This window comes from Myzus persicae, unplaced genomic scaffold (assembly GCF_001856785.1).
Source record: "Myzus persicae strain clone G006 unplaced genomic scaffold, MPER_G0061.0, whole genome shotgun sequence".
Classification (NCBI taxonomy): Eukaryota; Metazoa; Arthropoda; class Insecta; order Hemiptera; family Aphididae; genus Myzus; species Myzus persicae.
The window spans coordinates 100322-119941 of record NW_019104124.1 but is presented as its reverse complement, the minus strand read 5'-3'; the positions used below and the strand labels follow the sequence as shown (position 1 = coordinate 119941).

The 19620-nt window shown below is 30.2% G+C and overlaps 2 protein-coding genes across 3 annotated transcripts; both read right to left on the bottom strand.

Moving 5' to 3' along the window:
• Nucleotides 1-785: 785 nt before the first annotated feature.
• On the bottom strand, nt 786-5027 carry LOC111039002 (farnesyl pyrophosphate synthase-like). The gene is made up of 8 exons (XM_022322277.1): nt 4689-5027; nt 4355-4523; nt 4144-4284; nt 2089-2292; nt 1656-1820; nt 1500-1577; nt 1307-1441; nt 786-1241 (listed from the first exon to the last, which is right to left on the bottom strand). The coding sequence occupies exons 1-8, from the start codon at nt 4784-4786 to the stop codon at nt 1041-1043; spliced, it is 1191 nt and encodes a 396-aa protein (XP_022177969.1). The 5' UTR covers nt 4787-5027; the 3' UTR covers nt 786-1040.
• Nucleotides 5028-12166: 7139 nt separating this feature from the next.
• On the bottom strand, nt 12167-18352 carry LOC111039004 (hydroxymethylglutaryl-CoA synthase 2-like). 2 transcript variants are annotated; one of them, XM_022322278.1, is made up of 2 exons: nt 18256-18352; nt 12167-14814 (listed from the first exon to the last, which is right to left on the bottom strand). In XM_022322278.1, exon 2 carries the CDS (start codon nt 14762-14764, stop codon nt 13451-13453), a length of 1314 nt encoding a protein of 437 aa, XP_022177970.1. In that variant the 5' UTR covers nt 14765-14814; nt 18256-18352; the 3' UTR covers nt 12167-13450. The 2 variants fall into 2 exon arrangements, with proteins under 2 accessions (XP_022177970.1, XP_022177971.1); XM_022322279.1 differs by having other exon boundaries at nt 12167-14783.
• Between the last annotated feature and the right edge of the window lie 1268 nt (nt 18353-19620).

Here is a 19620-nt window from a genome sequence, read left to right as displayed (position 1 = left end):
CCCCCCGACTCAGTCTGATCGATTTGATAAATATGCCAGTTTTTTGCGGACCAACCTTCGAAAATCAGTGGAATAAAAAATCTAAATTTAATAATAAAAAAGCTGGTAAGTATATGCCACTCTGCTGTACAGTAGGTTAGTAGTGGATCACTGAAATGCGGATTTCTACAACTAACGACCATTTACGACTAATACAACAACAAGGCTAATTGCTGAATGTATAAGAAGTTGCCTATACAATTTTCCTTAAAATCCAGCAGAATGGACACCCATTAGAGTATTGTATTATATTTGATATACAATGACATTTTCCCATGCAAATTATTAATTAATTAATTCAACCTACTGTACTACTAAATATTAATGTCTATTAGTAACATAAATTACTTTAATAGCGATAATATATTTATAGTATAAAACATTCTAAACTTCTAACTATACTAAGTAATATCGCCTGAGAATCGTTTTTCGTGTATAATAATTTTATGCCATTGAATTCAAATTTTACACATCCATTAATAAGTGACCCACACAACACCTAACGGTTACCACTTGGCCACATTTTTTCAATTGCCTAAACCATAGCTAACACATTTGAGATTTGATAGATATTTCATAGATACCTACCTACTTTTAACATACTGTAAAATTATTAAGTTTTTTCATTGTTATATTGTCAATTGTCAAACGTTTTAACGAATTTTAACTTTTAAAAAATATAACAATTGTGGAGTCTATACAGTATAATAAAATAATATATAATTTGGTATTTAATAGTTTAATACTTTAAAAATTGTAAATTATTTATTATCTGAATATTAAACTTAGAATATTGTTTATAAGTAGTAGGTAAAAATTGTGTGTTAAATAAAGTAATCATAAAATATGATTTAACATTTAAATGGTACAATCAACTCAAAGTATATTTTTTTAGTACCCTGTTTTTTAAGACTGCATACAACTCAAGAAATAATAATAATAATAATAATAATAAATTAATTATTTAAATGCTGATTAATGAATTTGGTGAAGATTCGAATTTAGAGGGTCCTCTTGTAAATCTTTTCCAATAATTTGAAAAACATGTCTTGTGATAATCCTGGCGAAAAATTTTGAATACAAGTTCTTATTAAATTATAACTTTCTTCTTCGTAGAGTAGAAATGTGTTTTGTAACTTCAACTGTTGATATAAATCTTTGATGACTGCGACATTGAATTGATCATCAATACCGTAATTATCCTAAAACAATAATCAGTCAGATAAATGTTCAAACAATACAGTAGTCAGAAATAGCACTATATTACCTCCATAATTTTCTTTTGTTCAGTAGTGACTTTTTGCAAAGCCTTCACAGCCAACCATGAACATTTTCCATCTTCTATGTCTGTGCCAATTTTTCCCGTAATTTCTGGATTTCCATAACAGTCTAAATAGTCATCCTAAAATAAATTGATTTTTACTTATTATAAGTAGTTGATTTAAATTAACAGTATATACTTGAATTTGAAAGAATTGACCCATATCAAGCAATATGACCTTTGCTTGTCTAAAGATTTCTTGATCGTTGACGTTTGTCTATAAAATTATTTTATTATAATATATTACAAACCGATTTATGAAATTACTAATATGAGTATCGAGCTTAGTGCTTACCATGCGCATGGCGAGACAAACAGGAAGAACAAACGAATAATATGCAGTCTTATATTTCACAATAGCTTTATAGTTTTCCATAGTGTATTTTTCGAGTTTCTTTGACTTGAAGCTTTTTGCAGTCAACATATCGAGACACTGACCCATAGCAGATTTCATTGTAACCTATAAAAAGTATAATTGTTAATTCGTTTCAGGAGAGTATACAAATCAATAAGAAGCCTCAAGCCCCAGTGATATTTTAATTACATGTCATGCAGCAATATAAATAGTATAGACAAAAATTTAAAATTAAATGGTTTTTTTTATTTTGCGTTAAATAGTTTTACCTAGGTCCTAGGCTTATTTATTCTTTTATAAAGACGGCCCTAAATTTTGTAAATTTAACGACATCATAAAATTAATACAAAACCGTTTTTTTATTATTTCATACGTCATAAAACAGTTCCAGAATGTGTGTATAGTAAGGCTTATCTTTGAAGTATTTTTTTAGCAATTGGTAAATGGCTTGTTCGAGAAGAATGCCATCGTTCACTGCCATTAGACCAACATCGTTATGCCGATACCAACATGGACGTCCTCGTCTAGTAATAGCGTTATCCATTAAGTCATCCATCACTAACTGATAAGCTTGCAACTAAAATAAAAATGTTAAAATTAATATTTAATATTTATAATTAATTTCCAATGCACATTGTATTGCTCAATCAAATTTTAAGTTCAATAAATTTTGTCAACATCTTAAATTCAAAAGCTTATACAACAAATCATATTTTTTAACAGCTATTGATACGCGAGCCCTGGTACGGAGTTCATTTTGCGCCCCACTAACACCTAAGTTTTAAAAATATGAAGGACTAGCTGGATGTGTATGTAGTGGTGTAATAGTTCGAATAATAGAGGTCGAGATCGCCGGGAAAATACTGTCGAGCTACGTAACGTGTGTTGTGTAATATGTGTATTGCTTATTTGTGTATATGAGTATGTAGGTGTGCTTACAATTAAAATTTAAAACTAATAAAATCGGTAATGTGGTTTTTGGTGATTGTGTTGTTGTATAGTACAGACATTTAAACGATACACAATTTATAGCACTTCTGGCTCAACAAATAATAATAATAATAAATAAAACCTCACTGCAGTACTGCTGCCACTACACCTATAATAAAATCGATACCCGCAAAAATACAATAATAACAAGAGGTTCCAAGGTGGCGATTAGCGCACACAAGACATAATAATAAGTGACGATTGCTGGCCATAATATTATAATACGATGTACGTGGTGAATCGCGCTTATATACAATAAAATAATCAATGATATAAATAAAAAGTAGCGGTTTGCACTCAACGAATGAATGTAATACTAAATACTTCCACGGCGATCAGCAAACACAGTTGATAGAACAAAATCTAAGCAATATAGCTAGTATAAATTATAAATTAAAAGCGATTAGAACATAAAAGTATAACACAAAAAGATAGCTATAAAAGAATGGTGATTTGCACAAGTCAGTACTGCTGCGACAACCTACGGTACAAGACAAAATCACGACAGCCGTGCTAATATAATAATATAATCTCGTAGCCGTCGCGGCGGCATAACGCGTTGTCTAATCTACATATTATTTACAAGACAAATTTAATAATAATTATAACAAAAATAAAACAATACAAAAAAAGGGATTATTGTGTGCGAGACCAGATGTTCCTCCGTGACCGATAATATACATATATTCAATTATAATAAATACCTAGGTATATGCTCTCATTTATTGCTGTGTTGAAGCGGCAACATTAAAAGAAAAAACAAATTGAGAAAAATTGAAAATGTCTATAAAAAATCAAGTCTAAATGTTTAAAAAATTGCATAGTGTATGGAAAATAATAAAATAAACATTTGGTGAAAATTTCATATGTTTACGGTTAGATTTTTAGACTTACACCAAAAACCGAAATCAAATTTTTCAAAATTAAAAAATTAATAAATATAAAAACATACATCATTGTAAGATCAATACATTCATTGATCCGGTCAGAATCCTAAGTAATTTAATATTTTAAAAATTATTATTTCTTTTGTTGGAGCAGTAAAAATGCTCTGAGTTTTAACTTCAAATGTGTTTCTGGTAGCAGTAGTAAACTATATCTATAGTTGGTACTTTCTGGTTTTTTTTTATAACAATATTAATAAAATAATTTAATGCATTCTTAAAATAAACAAGGTAAAAACAGCAAAATATATGTCACTAAAACAATAGAGTTAATTTCTCCCACCGAACCGACCCCTTAAAAACGGACCTTGGTATCAATTATAAATAATAATTGTACCTAGTTATATACTATCATTAATAAATAATAATTGTAAATAATATTATCATTAATAAATAATAATTGAATATAATATTAACATTAATTATTAATCAAATAAATTGATTTAAGAACAAAAAAAAAAAAATTCCTCTAGTTACAACCCAAAACCACTTACTATTTCAACACACCATCCTAGTATGTAGGACAACCTTAGATTTTCGTCGGTCAGATAAGACGGCGAGGACAGCATCTTAAACGACGATACCAAAATCAATCCTCTGTTATTTTTACCGCCGGGCACGTTGTACTGCAATAACTACAATAAAACAAAACGTAAAATTTATACTCGTATAGTATAGCTGCAAAACAAAACCATGGGCACATTCGTTTTCTAGCCACTTGGTGACGTCGGGCTTGTTCAACTGAAGGCTGGTGTCCGTCAGGTCTTTGACGATGTCTGGAAACACTGCCATGAAATTTCCAAGCTCGTCCTTGCTGACCAATGCACCGGTTATAACCGAAGTCACCGGTGGCGGCAGAATAACACTCATGGACCTGAACAAAGGGACGTATCGCTTTTAAAATATTCTACCTGATTATATAATATGTTACAATACAAATAGTGCTATAATCATTGTTTGATTATGGCGGTTGTATAATACGTCATAATATACTATACGTTATAGTATACACAGAAGCCATGGCGGCTATCGGACTTACCGAAAGTGATTCTCTCGGCCGGCTGCAACCGCGGGGCAGAGCGAAAACGCGGTCCGCCGACTCAGGGCTCTCGTGAACGTAGTCAGCGTTTTGTACATCTCGGATATGGTATTTTGCCAAGGTAGACAGTACCTACGTGGAACGTTTTTCGTCTGTATCGATTTGAGCGATTTCGACGGTTTATGTCGATCGTCGATGTGGCACGAGTCGCATGGTACCTCGCGGCACGAGTGCACGACACGAGACGATCGAAACAAGCGACGACCCGCCGGCGACTGCGGCGTTCGACCGGTTCGGATATTGGCCTAAACAGGAATGCAGCGCTAGACTACAGCGGCGAAACTGGTCGCGCCGCGGCAGTGCAGAGCGGACGGAATCCCGTGCCTCCGGTTACGAGGCCACAGAGGGGTGGTGGGTGGATGCGCGTGCGTAGTTCGGCCATGGGGTGAAACACGACTATAGATATTGTAATGGTTACCCGACTAGCGATGGAATATTGTCGTCTTCGTATAATATTTTATTCTTGTCAATCAGACAATTTTGTAGCGCTCGTAGACCGCAGTGGAGTGTGTATGAACTATATTGTACCATACTATAAAGCTACAATTAATGTCAATTCGAAAAATATGTTTGCATAGAAAGAGCGCACTCAGATAGCTATAAGCTACTGATTCTGCGAGAAATTTAAATTGATATGTGATATCGCGTATGCCATGGCCCATCGGGCAACCATGGTATCTTTAAATTAAATTATAGTATTTAAAGACTTTAATCGAGGGTGCATGACAATGAAGCGCCGCTCATTTTCACCGGTTAAGTCCCGACTCGTACACATATATAATAACGTAAAAAAAGACCAGGAATTTATCAGAAAAATTATAATTTTTTATTTAAGATTTTATAAATTCGATTTTAAATTGAGGTCAAATAAATTATTGTTTCTCCAGTTGTATCCATACAAATTGACTTTTTATAAGGGATATTATCCCTAGCCTTTTACTCAAAAGTTCTGAGTGCTATGTAGTATGGACGTATTTATACGACACCCTGGCATAGCAGTTCCCACAGGCTATTGGCATATATTACGCTTCGTTAGTTTTTATGAAAAATACTACAAGCCATACCTAAAGCTTATTAAATTTCAAGTTAATTAAAAAAAAAATAGTGAAATAAGATAAATACCTATGGAATAAACCAATACTCCTCAAATCACAAATTTCAAGGATTATCATATATGATAAATATATGATAATTAAAACAATAAAAATAAAAAATAAATTCAGTACAGACAGGCAGCAATGTAAATAATAATTTAGCACTGAAAGGGTTAGAGGTTATGAAATAGAAAAAAATTAAATATGTAAAAAAAGACTAAAGTGTTATAACATTTTTTTATGATCGATTATATACTAACCTCACAAGTATAAATATATTAAGCAAATCCAAAAATTAAACTAGATACCTATTAATTTGTTAGATTAAATACCATGAAAGTAAAAAATATATCATCCACCCGTTTTATGAACGTTGTATTTTATTTCCCGATAGGTAGTTATAATTTATAATTTCGATGATAAATTGTATACCTTTTCAAAGAGGGAGAGTAAGAGTGATAATAATTATTAGTAATTAGTGTTTATTCATATATGATAATAATATGATAATTGGTGTCGTCTGTTTGCCCGCACATAGAATATACAAAAAATAGAGAAAGTGGTATCTTATTTAGTGTCTTTTTTCACACGTACGGTTGTAATTGCAAGGAATATAGCCAAGAAATACTTAAGACACGGTGATAGCGCATGTAATCTTTAAAAAAAGGAAGATAACACGACGACCCTTAGCTACTATGCTAAACGTGCTAAGCCATGTTATTAACTAGTTAATCGTATACCTACGTAATATGATAATAATATTATTATGATGGACTATTAGACTATGCGGGTGTACATAATACGTGTTTAAGCGCCCTGGTGTCATTCAAGGTTGTTTAGTGATTTTATCAGTCTACAGTAGTATAGTTTAAACTTTATTTCCTCTGCGATGATTTGAAAGTGACCTGCAAACATTTTCAACAATCGTAACAACTGAAATTATGCTGTTAGTTTATTTTATTGTATATAGTGTACGACACTGTACGTACGCCATACATATATAGCCTATTATACTATATATATGTAATATGCATGTTGAATGAGAATTATAATATAAATCGACAAAAGATAAAATAAACAACACAATAAGTTACAGTTGCAATAAATAATATTTCACTATACTTACAGTTAAAAGAACGTAACACTAGCATATATTTGTTGTCTTCGTTTTACTGGAGCGTAATATACCAAATTTACGATCAGTAGATCACGTGTAGCTTCGTTAGTTTACAAATTAGAGCGAATCAACACATTACAAAACTTGATAGTTTAAGAACATTATCTGTGTTCGTATGATGGTTTTTTTAGTTCAATTTTAAGTGAGTTATGAGCACTTTTAGTTTATTCTATATTATATACGCATAACTTGCTAAAAAATTGAACTATCCTAAAAAACCAACATACGAGCACAGATAATGTTCTTATCATCAAGTTCCATAATAGGTCGACTCTTTCTAATTTTTAAGCTAACAAAGCTATACGTGATCTGCTGAACTCAAATTTGCTATGTTCCGCCCTTGTTAGACAGAGACAACAAATTCCAGTGTTAAGTCCTCTTAAACCCCATTTATTATATCTAAATATGAAAGGTAAATTGTCTGTTGTACAATATAAGTAAATACTATGCGTATTTCTTACTAAATAAACAAGGCGTTTATATATAGGTACAAATGCACAATACTATAATCTATAATTCAATACTAACAATGCATTTGGTCGCCTTTATATTATACAATTCACCGTACGACCCGATTCTTTAAATTTAATACAATATGTGATTTACATTTAAAATAACTATACATTATTATATTGTGATGCAAAGAATATGGTAAATTAATAATTATGGTGTCATATTTTAAAGTTTTACAATGTATGAATTATTATATTTTCACTATACAGTACCTAGGTATACAGTTATAAATAACATGTTTATATTAACAAGTATAAGTATCTATATTTAGGTCTTATCGTTTACATAAAAATACTAATAATTTAAAATCGCAATAACTACTAGGAAATATTGAACAGCATTATCCCAGGGTTGTTTCTGTACCTCAAACCCGGCGATAGTAAATAATAATGGTTAAAATATAATCCCAGTGAATTTCAGATGATTAAGAATGAATCCTGATTCACGTGGATTATACTCCGGTCTATTTCATATTCCGGTAATTGGTGAAAACAGTACCGGTCACTAGAATTTCGCTGCTCAGAGTGGTTTTCAAAACGATTTTATCGAGAATATTTATCAAAAATACCGAGTTCAATATTTGGTAAGTACATTGTAAAAATGTATATTTTAATACAAATATACAAATAGTAATACATACGAAGTAATTGTGTTTAGAAGTATCAACTTTAACATACCAATAATAAATAATAGATATATGAAAATGTAGAAAATAATCCAATAATCTAAAAATGATCTGCAGTACAGTGAAATTAATAGTCAAATTCTATTAGGTCAGTAGTATGCGCTCACAAGCTGTACGAGGAAGAATATTATTGTTTTTTTAGGGTTGAACTATACACGTATAATAAAAAGAAAACATATTTTTTAATATTATATTTTTAGAGATATTCCGAGTATGGGAATGCATATGCTGTTAATTCATTAATGTAGCATGTTGATGAAATTATCGTAGTATAAAAACAAAATTTAGAGTTAATCTCAAAAACATATGCATATTATACCTATCTGAAAGTGTAACAGGTAAACAACAACAATAAATTGAATACAATATAAGTACACGTAAGTAGTAACAGAAATGTTTGATTTATATTTTTAAGAACTTCTCAATAATAAGGAAGAAATATATTGTTAAAAATTATAATCAAATTTGTATCTTCTCGTTATTTAGGTGTATAAGTCGGGTGTCGGTGTTGTCATTAAGCAGTAAAATAACAAGGGCGTACCTATGATATTGTGCAAATAGCTAGGTACTTACATTTCTTGTAATTTTTCCTAGTTTCTTTGCTTACAGGATTTTTCCCAACTCCTAGCAAAACCAATTTTTGACAAAATCGTTTTTGTGTTTTGTTATTATTCAAAGATAAAAAACCGTAGAGATTTTACATACTCACCAAATATTCACATTATAATTTACTAGACTTTGTTTAATTTTTATATATTTTGGATCTTTTTATGCTATTTATAATATATATTAAGGTAAAATTACCAATACCGGCGAAACTTAGGATTTGTTGGCACGCCATTTATAAAACATTACCTAGGATATAAAGTCTAAAGTTTAGACTAATAAAATAAAATAACCATAAACAACCTTCAATGACACCAGGACTCTTAAGAGGACTCCACACCCGCATGTGTTGTCTCAGTCTTACAATTAATATAAAACATAGCCAAAACTGTTTCACGCAAGAAAGAACCGAGAAGGCCTACAGTAATAACTAAGAAACCAAATTTTCACTATGATTAGAGAAGAATTTTAATTGTGTCGTAACTCTTTTTATTTCTTCGATAAGACCAATAAATTAAAATTTACCTAAATTTGGAAAACGTAAAAATATCAAATTTTTTAAAGTACCTATTATAACTTTTTTCTCATTAATGATATCAAACAAATAATAAAATGCTACGACTCGGAAAATATTATCTTCCATATTGTGTACACTTTTGGTGTCTTAACTAGGACTACAGACTGAGAGGTTCTATCACGCGGAAACAGTTTTTGGTATGTTCTATATATTTTGTAAGACAAAGACCACATATTATACGGGTATGGCGTCCTCTTAAACACATAATGATATGTACAACCACATAGTCCATTATATTATCGTATTACTGTATTAGATAGGTATGCGGCTTATAGATAAATCCCAGGTTTTGTCGACTAATGTCGGCAAATGTCTGTTCCGATTGATTTCGATACAACCTAGGATATACAAAATAGTTTGGTAAAACTCCCAATGATTTTGTAGTTCGGACTGCAACAAACAAGATTTGGCAAATCTTAGTATAAACAACCAGTGTTGGTGAATGTTCAAAATGTTTTACCATAATTATTGTGTGATATTTTTCCCGTTTGTTTATACTCGTATAAAAACTATCTATAAGTATCTATATTAAGTACAATACATTAACTACTACTTACTAGTATATTCAATACATTCATTCATATTATTATTGTTAATTTTAAAAAATTAAAAATTTAGCAAAGTAAGTATACTTTTATTACAAAAATTATTTATCCGTGCTGACTTGGCTACTGTGGCATCTCGAGTTACACAATACATTTTTGGATCGTCATTTACGTCAATTTTTAATGCATTTTTTCAAACAGTCACACCTCGTTAGTTATTAACCCTGCTTGTCCACCAGTCAACGATAGTTTTGATATAAATACCGTATGATGAATACCAATTTCACTATCTGCAACTATTGACGATTCTAAAAAGTCATAATTTATAATAAAGTCGAAATGAAAATTCTCAAAGTTGATCGTAGTAAAATGCCACCTGCTGCATACAATACTTTAAATGTTTGCAGTAATATTTAATAAAATGTGTGTGCCTAATATAGGTACTAATTACTAATAAGTTGTAGCTATACATAAGTACTAATATATTTAAATAATAATATAAAGAGTATAAAGCAAAGGGAAAATATCACAAAATAATTAAAGCAAAACATTTTGTACCTTCACCAATATTGGTCGTTCATCCTAAGATTTGCCAAATCTCGTTTGTAAAAGTCCGAACTACAAAAATCATTCGGGGTTTGACCAGACTACTTTGCATACCCTAGGTTTCACCGGTATTCAAACTTTTGCAGAAACATATACATTTTCACTTTTTTTAGTCTTTTTTCGATTTAAGTATAATACTATATAATATGACATTTTAATTGTTGAGTAAAAACTCGAAATTTAAATATAATGTCTCTCATAAATTTGTCTTTATGCATTTAAAATATGTTTCGAAAATCTATGTTATCACAATTTTTTCTATGAGTGTTAGTATAAATTTGAAATTTTTACAAAATTCGTCAAATTCACGAAAATTTGCAAATTATTTTATAGTTGAAAATTCATAATATCTTAAGCTTATATATGCCTAAGACTGAAAAATTGTATACACGATTTTTCATAAGGACATTTAATTGAAATGAAAACAAAGTTTAATATTAAATTCCTCCAAATTTTTTATCAGCGATTTAAGTTCAAATTTAATTAATTTAAAAATAAAATTAGTTAAATCTACTATTTTACTAGCTTTACCTAAAGTCTATAGTAGATATAGGTACTATGGTCTATAACTATATAGCAATGTAAATTCATAATACCAAATATCAATTTTGTAAAAATATACTATAAGTAATAATATAAGGGGAAAGATTTTCACTGTTCAAAATAATTGTTCATACATCCAGTGATTTACATTGAATTCAAATTTAATACACGCATTACAGTGGCATTCTCAATATAGGCGGTTTGCGTTGGTGAATTTTTAAAAATTGCAATGTGTTTGAGAAATTCAGCATAATCCGTTTGGCCGAGTAATTTTAAACATGCATTGTGTTTGGGCGAACTTTTTTTAATATCCTGGGATGTTGTATTTAGTCAATCTATTTTCCCTCTCATTTTGAAAGACCCGGAACTATTCGTGAATTCCACTAGTACGATTAAAAGTGGTTTGTTTGTGGGTGTCTGTGATTAAAAATTTAAATGATTTAAATGATTATAAATCAAGATAGAATATTATTAAGATTAAAAAATATATATTGGTTTTTTGTATTATAAACTTTTTTTCTTGGAAATTTTACCCCTATACTCTAAAACCTTAATTTTGCCTGATGACATATACATATCCCAGATTATCTTTATATGATATTTTTATCTTGATCTGTACAATTTTATTTTTATACTTCATATTGTATCATACTCAAACACATTACTTTTATTATGCGGGTAAAAAGGTAATTCGCCCACTCAATGGACAATGACAATATAGGTACACTCGATATCCGCTGAACGGTAAGTAACCTATTTGACTACTTGAGGAACTATAAAGATATAAACAATGAACATAAATATTAAATCAAAATTTCTTCTAGCTAAAATATATTTATTTAACATAAGTATCAATCATATTTTATTTTTAAAATCTGCAGTGAATAATTATTTAACTAAGACTTTACAGTATTAAAATTCTTATATCTACATCTAATTAAAAAAAAATTGAATAATCTGCAGCAACGATTTAATATTATCACAATAATTATTGAAAATTAAACCCACACACCAAAATTATAATACTAATGAAAAATGTTAATCACCACATTCATCCGAAATAAATATAATTTAACACGTCATATTATATACGTAATACGTGCATATACCTAATATATGTTTAAAAAAATTTAAAAACTATTGCAATATTGAAACCAGTATCCGATAAGGCAATAACATTTATAATTAAAATTAATTACACATTTTAAAAAGTACCAATACCAATCATCATTTACTCGATATACTGCAGTTTTACAAATTATGAGTATACAATACAAAGTGATTGACCCTTTTTTTTCTTCAATAATGTACTTATTTCAGAATCCGATTTTCGGAATTCTTATAAATAAACTCAAAGATCATATTTTCTAATAATTGAGATATTTTGTACCACTTAAGGTTTCTTCTGTGGAGACTGGAGATACAAAATTCTGTGTTTTTCAAATAAGAACTCTCTTTACTGCTGCAAATTACTTAGGTAACGAATTACTTTTATTCATTTGTAATATTTTATACGAAATGACAAACGGGGCGTAACCATTTAACATACGTTAAGGATAGGTAATGAAACTATAAAATAGCTTAAGATGAAACAGATTATTTATTGATAAAGGTACTAGAGCTAAAATAAAACAAGCTGGAGCACAATTTTTCAGAAAACTATATTGAAGTTTCAAAATCAAAATTTAAACGAGAACTTTTTAAGTTATATACTAATTTCGTCTTCGTGTATTATAGGGTAATATGTCTACGATAATGGGTTTAGAAGATATGATATTATGAAAATGATCGAAGTATAATAAATACTAGATTCTAGTGAATATTTTTATTTGTGTTTGAACATTGGAATTCAGCTACCAGAATTATTCACTCGGACATAGTTTAGAAGTTATAGTTATTAAAATTTCAACGATATGCCTTGTATTGAGCGTACGCGGCCACGGCGTGCCTACTTGTACATAAATACGCAATAAAAAAAACATACCATTTTAGCGAAACAAATTAAAAAGCCAAGGGTGATTATAAACTGCATAATTTTTTTCAAAAATTACATTTATTGTAAACCATTTTTAAGGAATAAATTATCATCTTTACTCTTTAGAATAAACATTTTAGTATTACTGAGAATCTACTTGCTTGAATTTGGAATTTGGAATCTACATCAACATATGAAACAATTATAGGTTATAATTTGAAAACACAGAACATTTCTAGAGTCCCGGGTAAGTAGCAAAAACAAAGCTCAAGAAATTAAAATTATGGTCTTTAATAACATTTAAAATGTCATTATTAAAATATGAAAAAATGGGGCTCGCTATTGTGTCAATCACCTCGTATAGACATGTTACGACAACGTCTATTCATTTCTCTCGTAATACCGTCTGTGCATTTCGTCGATACCGGACAAGAACCACGTGCCCGGAAATAGCTGTCCCCTGTCGCCAGTCGGCACGTAGGGGGCTTGGTGCAGGGACTTCTGCCTGACGTCCAGCACGTCCTCAAACTGTTCGGGCGCGAGGCGCGTCCGTTCATCCAGACGGCCGACGCCCTTCTTCAGGTTATCGATCAGACCCGACAACTTACCGTTGTCCACCACTCTGATCGAGAACATGGACGACGCCAGACCGGAACCGTAGGAGAACACGCCGATCCTCTTGCCGGGCAGACGTTCAGGCGGCACCGACAACAGATACGACGCCAGTCCACTGTACACGGACGCGGTGTACGTGTTGCCGACGCGCGACGCCAGCAACAGCGACGGCTCGGTCTTGTCCTGGAAAACTGTCCTGCTGAGCTCCACGAACGTCTTCTCGACGTAGGCCCAGTAGTCCTGATGCTTACGGTTCTCGTCCTTCGCGCCGACGCAGTTGACGAAATCGTTCATGTACAACCGGGCCAGGGATTTGCGCACCAGTTTGCAGTACGGCGCGTGGAACACGAACGAATCGAACCGGTCCAGGCCCGCATCGCCGCCGTGGCACTTGCTCAGATAGGATTCATAGCACCGGTCCAGGGCGTTCAGGTAACAGTCGACCGACAGCTTGCCGTCCACCACCGGGTACTCGGACGACAGGTCTGGCTTGTAAAAATCGTACGCGTGGTTCATGTACGTGCCCCGCAAGCCCCGATCGATCACCAGCGAGGCTCCCGGGCCGATCAACATCGCGACAGCACCGGCGCCGCCCGTCGGACGCGCGTTGCCCTTGGCGTAGACCGCGATGTCGGCCGCGACCACCACGGCCAGCCTGCCGTCCCACGCGCTCGACTCTATCCACGACAGGGCGTTGAACAGCGAGGCCGTGCCGCCGTAACAGGCGTTCGTCGTATCGATGCCCTCCACCTGGAAATTGCCGCTTGCCTCGAACAGCTTCATCAACACCGTTTTCACGCTCTTCGACTTGTCGATTATGGTCTCGGTGCCCACCTCTAGGCGACCGATGTCCGTGTAGCTGAGGCCGTTGTTCTCGACGAGCTGACTGACTGCCGTCAGACACAGCGAGTTCACGTCTTCCAGGTCCGTGCAGAACCCCATTTGCTTTTGGCCCAGGCCGACGGTGTATTTCCCCTCGGACACTCGGTCGTATCGTTCCAAATCGGTTTGATCGACGTACAACGATGGTACGACGACGTGAATGGCGCATATTCCGACATCTTTTGGCCAGTGGTCCATGGTGAGATAAAATCAAACCCTACGGAACCCCGATTTATTATTATTGGTACCTAGGTATCAATAAAATCAAAACAGAAATAAACTTAAACAAAACCGATCATCTCTGAGATAACTTGTTTGGAAAAAAAAATAGAAAACCACTCTAAGGACATTTTAATATTTATGAATTTCAATTTGTAAGTCAAAAGCAAAAATCTCGTCATTCTTTTATTTATATATCATATTGTGCTTAAGATATTCAAAACGGAGTAAGAAAGCTATATGATAGGACCATGTTTCTTTTCTCATGTAAAATATAGTTTATTATATTTTTAGATAGGCATAACATACAATCGTTATGTATGTTTTATAGATCCAGAACGGATAGTAAATTTCAATAATAGCTGTAATATACCATCACAATACCTAGGTGTAATATTATTCAGTATTCATTGATAAACTAACTTGGATTTTAAACTTAGGTATATATTAACTATTTTTAAATAAGGCAAGAAGAATATATTTAAAAAGGTGGATAAATGGGTACCGTTCTGCAGCTGTACCGTAATTATTGTCGAGCGTAAGTCATTGTAATGGATATGTTAAATTTGAATTCAATGATAAACCTTTGTACATTTAAACTGAGCGGAGAGGCGTGTTAACCTATTATAGCATACTTGGATGAATAATCAATTTTAAGTTTAAAAATCGAGCTATATACCAATAAGTGATCTATTTAAGTGCCTAAACTAAATATTTCGAAAAGTACTTCAAGTAATACTTCGAACTTTTTTGAAAATTTATGTATACATAATTTGATGTAATTTTAGAATAACATTTTTGACTAATTTTTATAGTTATAATTTTAAACATTTTTAATGACTATACATTTTCAATCACTTATTCCGAAGAAGAATATCGGCTCATCAGTAACATTAAGAGCACCCTCATGTGTTGTCTTTTTTACTTTTTCGAATGACACTACACATTTGTAATTCTAAGTTTCGAAGAAGGATATTATTGAGAGTATTTCAATCTATAAAAATCAAATTTTTAACCAGTAGTTTATACCCGAGGACGTCGCACCCGCGTGTGTTGTCTTCGCTTACCTAGTACCTACACACGTACGACGTACCAAATTTTGGTTCACTAGTTTGTTTTAATAGTATGCTATTAGTTTTGAAATTAGAGTGAATTGACCTATAGTTAAATTTAAAGGTTAGAATATCATCTGTATTCTCTTGTTGGTTTTTTACAATATTTTAATTTTTAAGTAAAGAATGAGCATTTTCAAATATTAATACTCTACATACTCGATACTAAAAAACTAAAATATTGTAAAAACCAAAGAGAGAACACAGATAATATTCTTAACTAAAAGTTTGGTGATAGGTCAATTCACCCTAATATCAAAACTGACAGCATATTATTGGAACTAGTGAACGAAAATTTGTTGTGTCGTACGTGTGTAGGTACTAGGTAAGCGAAGACAACACATGCGGGTGCGCGTCCTCGGGTATAAACAATTTACTACTGGTCCAAAATTTGATTTTTATAGATTGAAATACTCTCAATAATATCCTTCTTCGAGACTTAGAATTACAAATGTGTAGTGTTTTTCGAAAAAGTAAGAACTAAAGAAATATATAACGATTAGAAATAATAAAAATAAATTTTTTGTTCAGAAATATTGTTTTAAAATGATATCAACAATTATGTAAAAAAAATATTTTCAAAGAACTCGGAACTTTTTAAAATAAAAATAGATCACCTGGTAAACGTGATATTATGAATGGTTTACTCAATCAAGCAAATAATAATGTCAAGTAAATTAATTTTTTTCGTCTTTGTTTCTTATTGTATCATCTAATAAATTATAAAAACTGGCAAATATAAAAAATATTATAACACTATAAATTACCATCCATAGCTTATACCTATTCAACTTTATACAAGGTGATTCGCCAAGCATGTTCATCTCCATTTTTATTTTAATACTGATATAATTCGAATTCGGGTTTTTAAATTCTTAAATATACCTACTCAGATCTTTTTTGAATTCTCGCATTTTTTTGTCGTCATTAAAATCCAAAAATCAGAATTTGAATAATTTCATTATTAAACAAAAAATTTGGATATAAGCATAAGTGTAATAGAAAGATCTGACAAATTAATAAAAAAATTTTTTAATCACTATTCATAATTTTTTTTATATAGAAAATTTATAGAAACATACGCCCTAAAGCCGCAATCACACGATCATAGTAGAACACGATAGCTGCAACTATCGCGTTTTTCTATCATAATGTGACTGTGGCTTAAATATAGTATAACATTTTTATTTTTTATTTTTTTATACTGAAAATTAACAGTTTTAAATGTTATTAAATTTTTTTCGTAAGAATTCAAAATAGCCCATTTGTAAATCTAATTTTTAGTCAAATTTTGCCGATGAAAATGTTTATTTAAGTCAAATAGTTTGTTCTTACAATTATTTAAATTTTAAATATTTGTTTGGAGGTATAAATAAATAGAATATTATGGGTATATAAATTAGTAATTAATTTGAAACTTATTAAATTTTTAAAATTTTTTTTTTTGAGAATTTCCTGACATATATACATAAGTATATTTTTTAAATTGTTTATTATCCATATAATTTAACTTTTGTCTTACGTTCAACTATAGAATCAATTTATTTGTATTTGTCAGGTCTTGTTAAACCCCATATTGACTTATTTAAAAAGTCTAGTTAGCAATAATACAACTATACTAAATTAATAAATTATAAATTTAAAAAATATACTTCATATTTTATATATTACAGTGTATAACAATTAAAGTAACATAATATAATGTATTGATGTATAGTTGAATAATGTAAACAAATTCATTAGAAACTTAGATAATTTTGAATATATGAAAAAAATTATAAGTATAATATTGGAATTTGAAAGTATGTTTTAGACGGCTTGAATATTTTTCAAGAAAATATCTCAAACTAAGTGTTAATATTTTCTCTACTTACTATAAATTATAATACAATTATGATAAAAATAATTAATTTATAATTTCAAAAATAATGCATGAATTTAAGATTTAACATGAATAAGTTTATATTTTTTAAAACGAAGTTATGTATAATATTTTATTATTCAGAGTTTCAATATAACCTACATCAATAATGTTGTACGAATAAATTTAATAAAGATCGTATAAAATAATTATGAACTTTAAATGAATATATATTTTCATTTTATAATGAAATTCTTATAAAAAATAAATAAGTGGCAATGAACAATGCTATATTGTATGGTTCAATTTTAGAAATTATTTCTTAAATATCAGACTTGTAAAAAATATTGAATAGAATATTTTCTACATAACATTATTAATACTGCTAAACCTTACTAACCAAAATATTTATAATTTAAAAAATACACTAATGTGTATTGTTTAGTTACTTTTAATATTGATTTTTGTTAAGTATTAAACGTATAATATAAACTTACCTGATTATTTGTTTGATATGTAGTTCTTTATTCAAAATGTAAATTGTTAATAAACTGAAGACTCACCAAAGAAAATGAGATACATTACGGTCTGAACTTCAGCTGTAAAGTGCACGAAAAAATGAATCGTGAAAGGAAGTAACCAGTAAAAAAAAAAAAAATAATAATAATAATAACTTCTATATGATTATGCAAATACATTTTAGTAGATACCTTACACTACAATTAAGCTGCGTCTACACTGAAGTAAATTTCCTTAACACAGATGTACCTATATTAATATAATATGTACAACTAAGTTATATTCATATAGCATAATATCAAATTCGCATAAAATGAAAGTATAATAATAATTTATTACACTCTGATATATTGCAATGGAATACGGATAGTTAATAGTATTCTTCCACTTGATTTTTTTTAATGATTTAATGTCATAAGCATAACTTAAAACAATTATTTAGAACACCATATTAACGTAATTCAGTAATTATTTCATATTTTAAAAATGTGTATTTGTCTTACACATTTTTAATTATTTACCTTGAAAAAAAACGGAACTATATTTTTATTAAGTGCATCATTTTTTAATATGACATTTTGATGAGTTATATTTAATTTTTATGAGTAATTCATAATTATGTGCGTACCTATATGATTGATATTGCCGTAGAGGTTCTGTTACTGTTTGGTCTCCTATTCATGTATTTTATATCATTGACCATTATTTTTAATCTTCTGTCTTCTTTATGTTACTTTTTGTTTATTTATATGTATGATTGTAATAATATATATTATAATAAAAAAAAACGTATATAGAATATCGACAATTAATGTTGAATGATCTATAGAATCTTATAACAATGATAAATAACTGTACTTACTAAACTATAGTTAGTTATTTTGAAGAATTTTGCAAACAAAATTTGATCTTCAGACACTAAAAACGAACAAATTGCGATATATATTTTAAATATTTTTAAATTATAAAAACAATTTATGAAGAGACTTGTGTAACATTATCAATCTCATTAACAAAGATTACAATTTTTTATCAATATAAACATAATTTAAAAGCACTATTTAAAATTTCATCAAATAAAGAAATTTATAATTTAAATAACAACAAAATGTTTAAGTTCCCGGAATTAATATTTTTTGAATAACAACAAAATAACTAAAACCATAATATAATAAAAAATCCAAATGACATCGTTAATAGATTTTTAAACACTTATAACATTTTAATATGGATTTACGTTCATTATTTTTTATGTAATTAAATTTTGAGAAAATCTTATGAGAAACATTGTATTTGTTTTGTATTGTAAATCTATTAGATATTTAAAGTAAAATGTTCATACA

Bases quoted from the DNA above. Each gene is read 5' to 3' on its own strand.
- LOC111039004 (XM_022322278.1), bottom strand. From the start codon at position 14,764: ATGGACCACTGGCCAAAAGATGTCGGAATATGCGCCATTCACGTCGTC.
- LOC111039002 (XM_022322277.1), bottom strand. From the start codon at position 4,786: ATGTACAAAACGCTGACTACGTTCACGAGAGCCCTGAGTCGGCGGACC. The intron at 4,524-4,688 runs GTAAGTCCGATA...CCCTTTGTTCAG, and splicing joins GGCCGAGAGAATCACTTTCG to GTCCATGAGTGTTATTCTGC. The intron at 1,242-1,306 runs GTAATATAGTGC...TTATTGTTTTAG, and splicing joins AACAAAAGAAAATTATGGAG to GATAATTACGGTATTGATGA.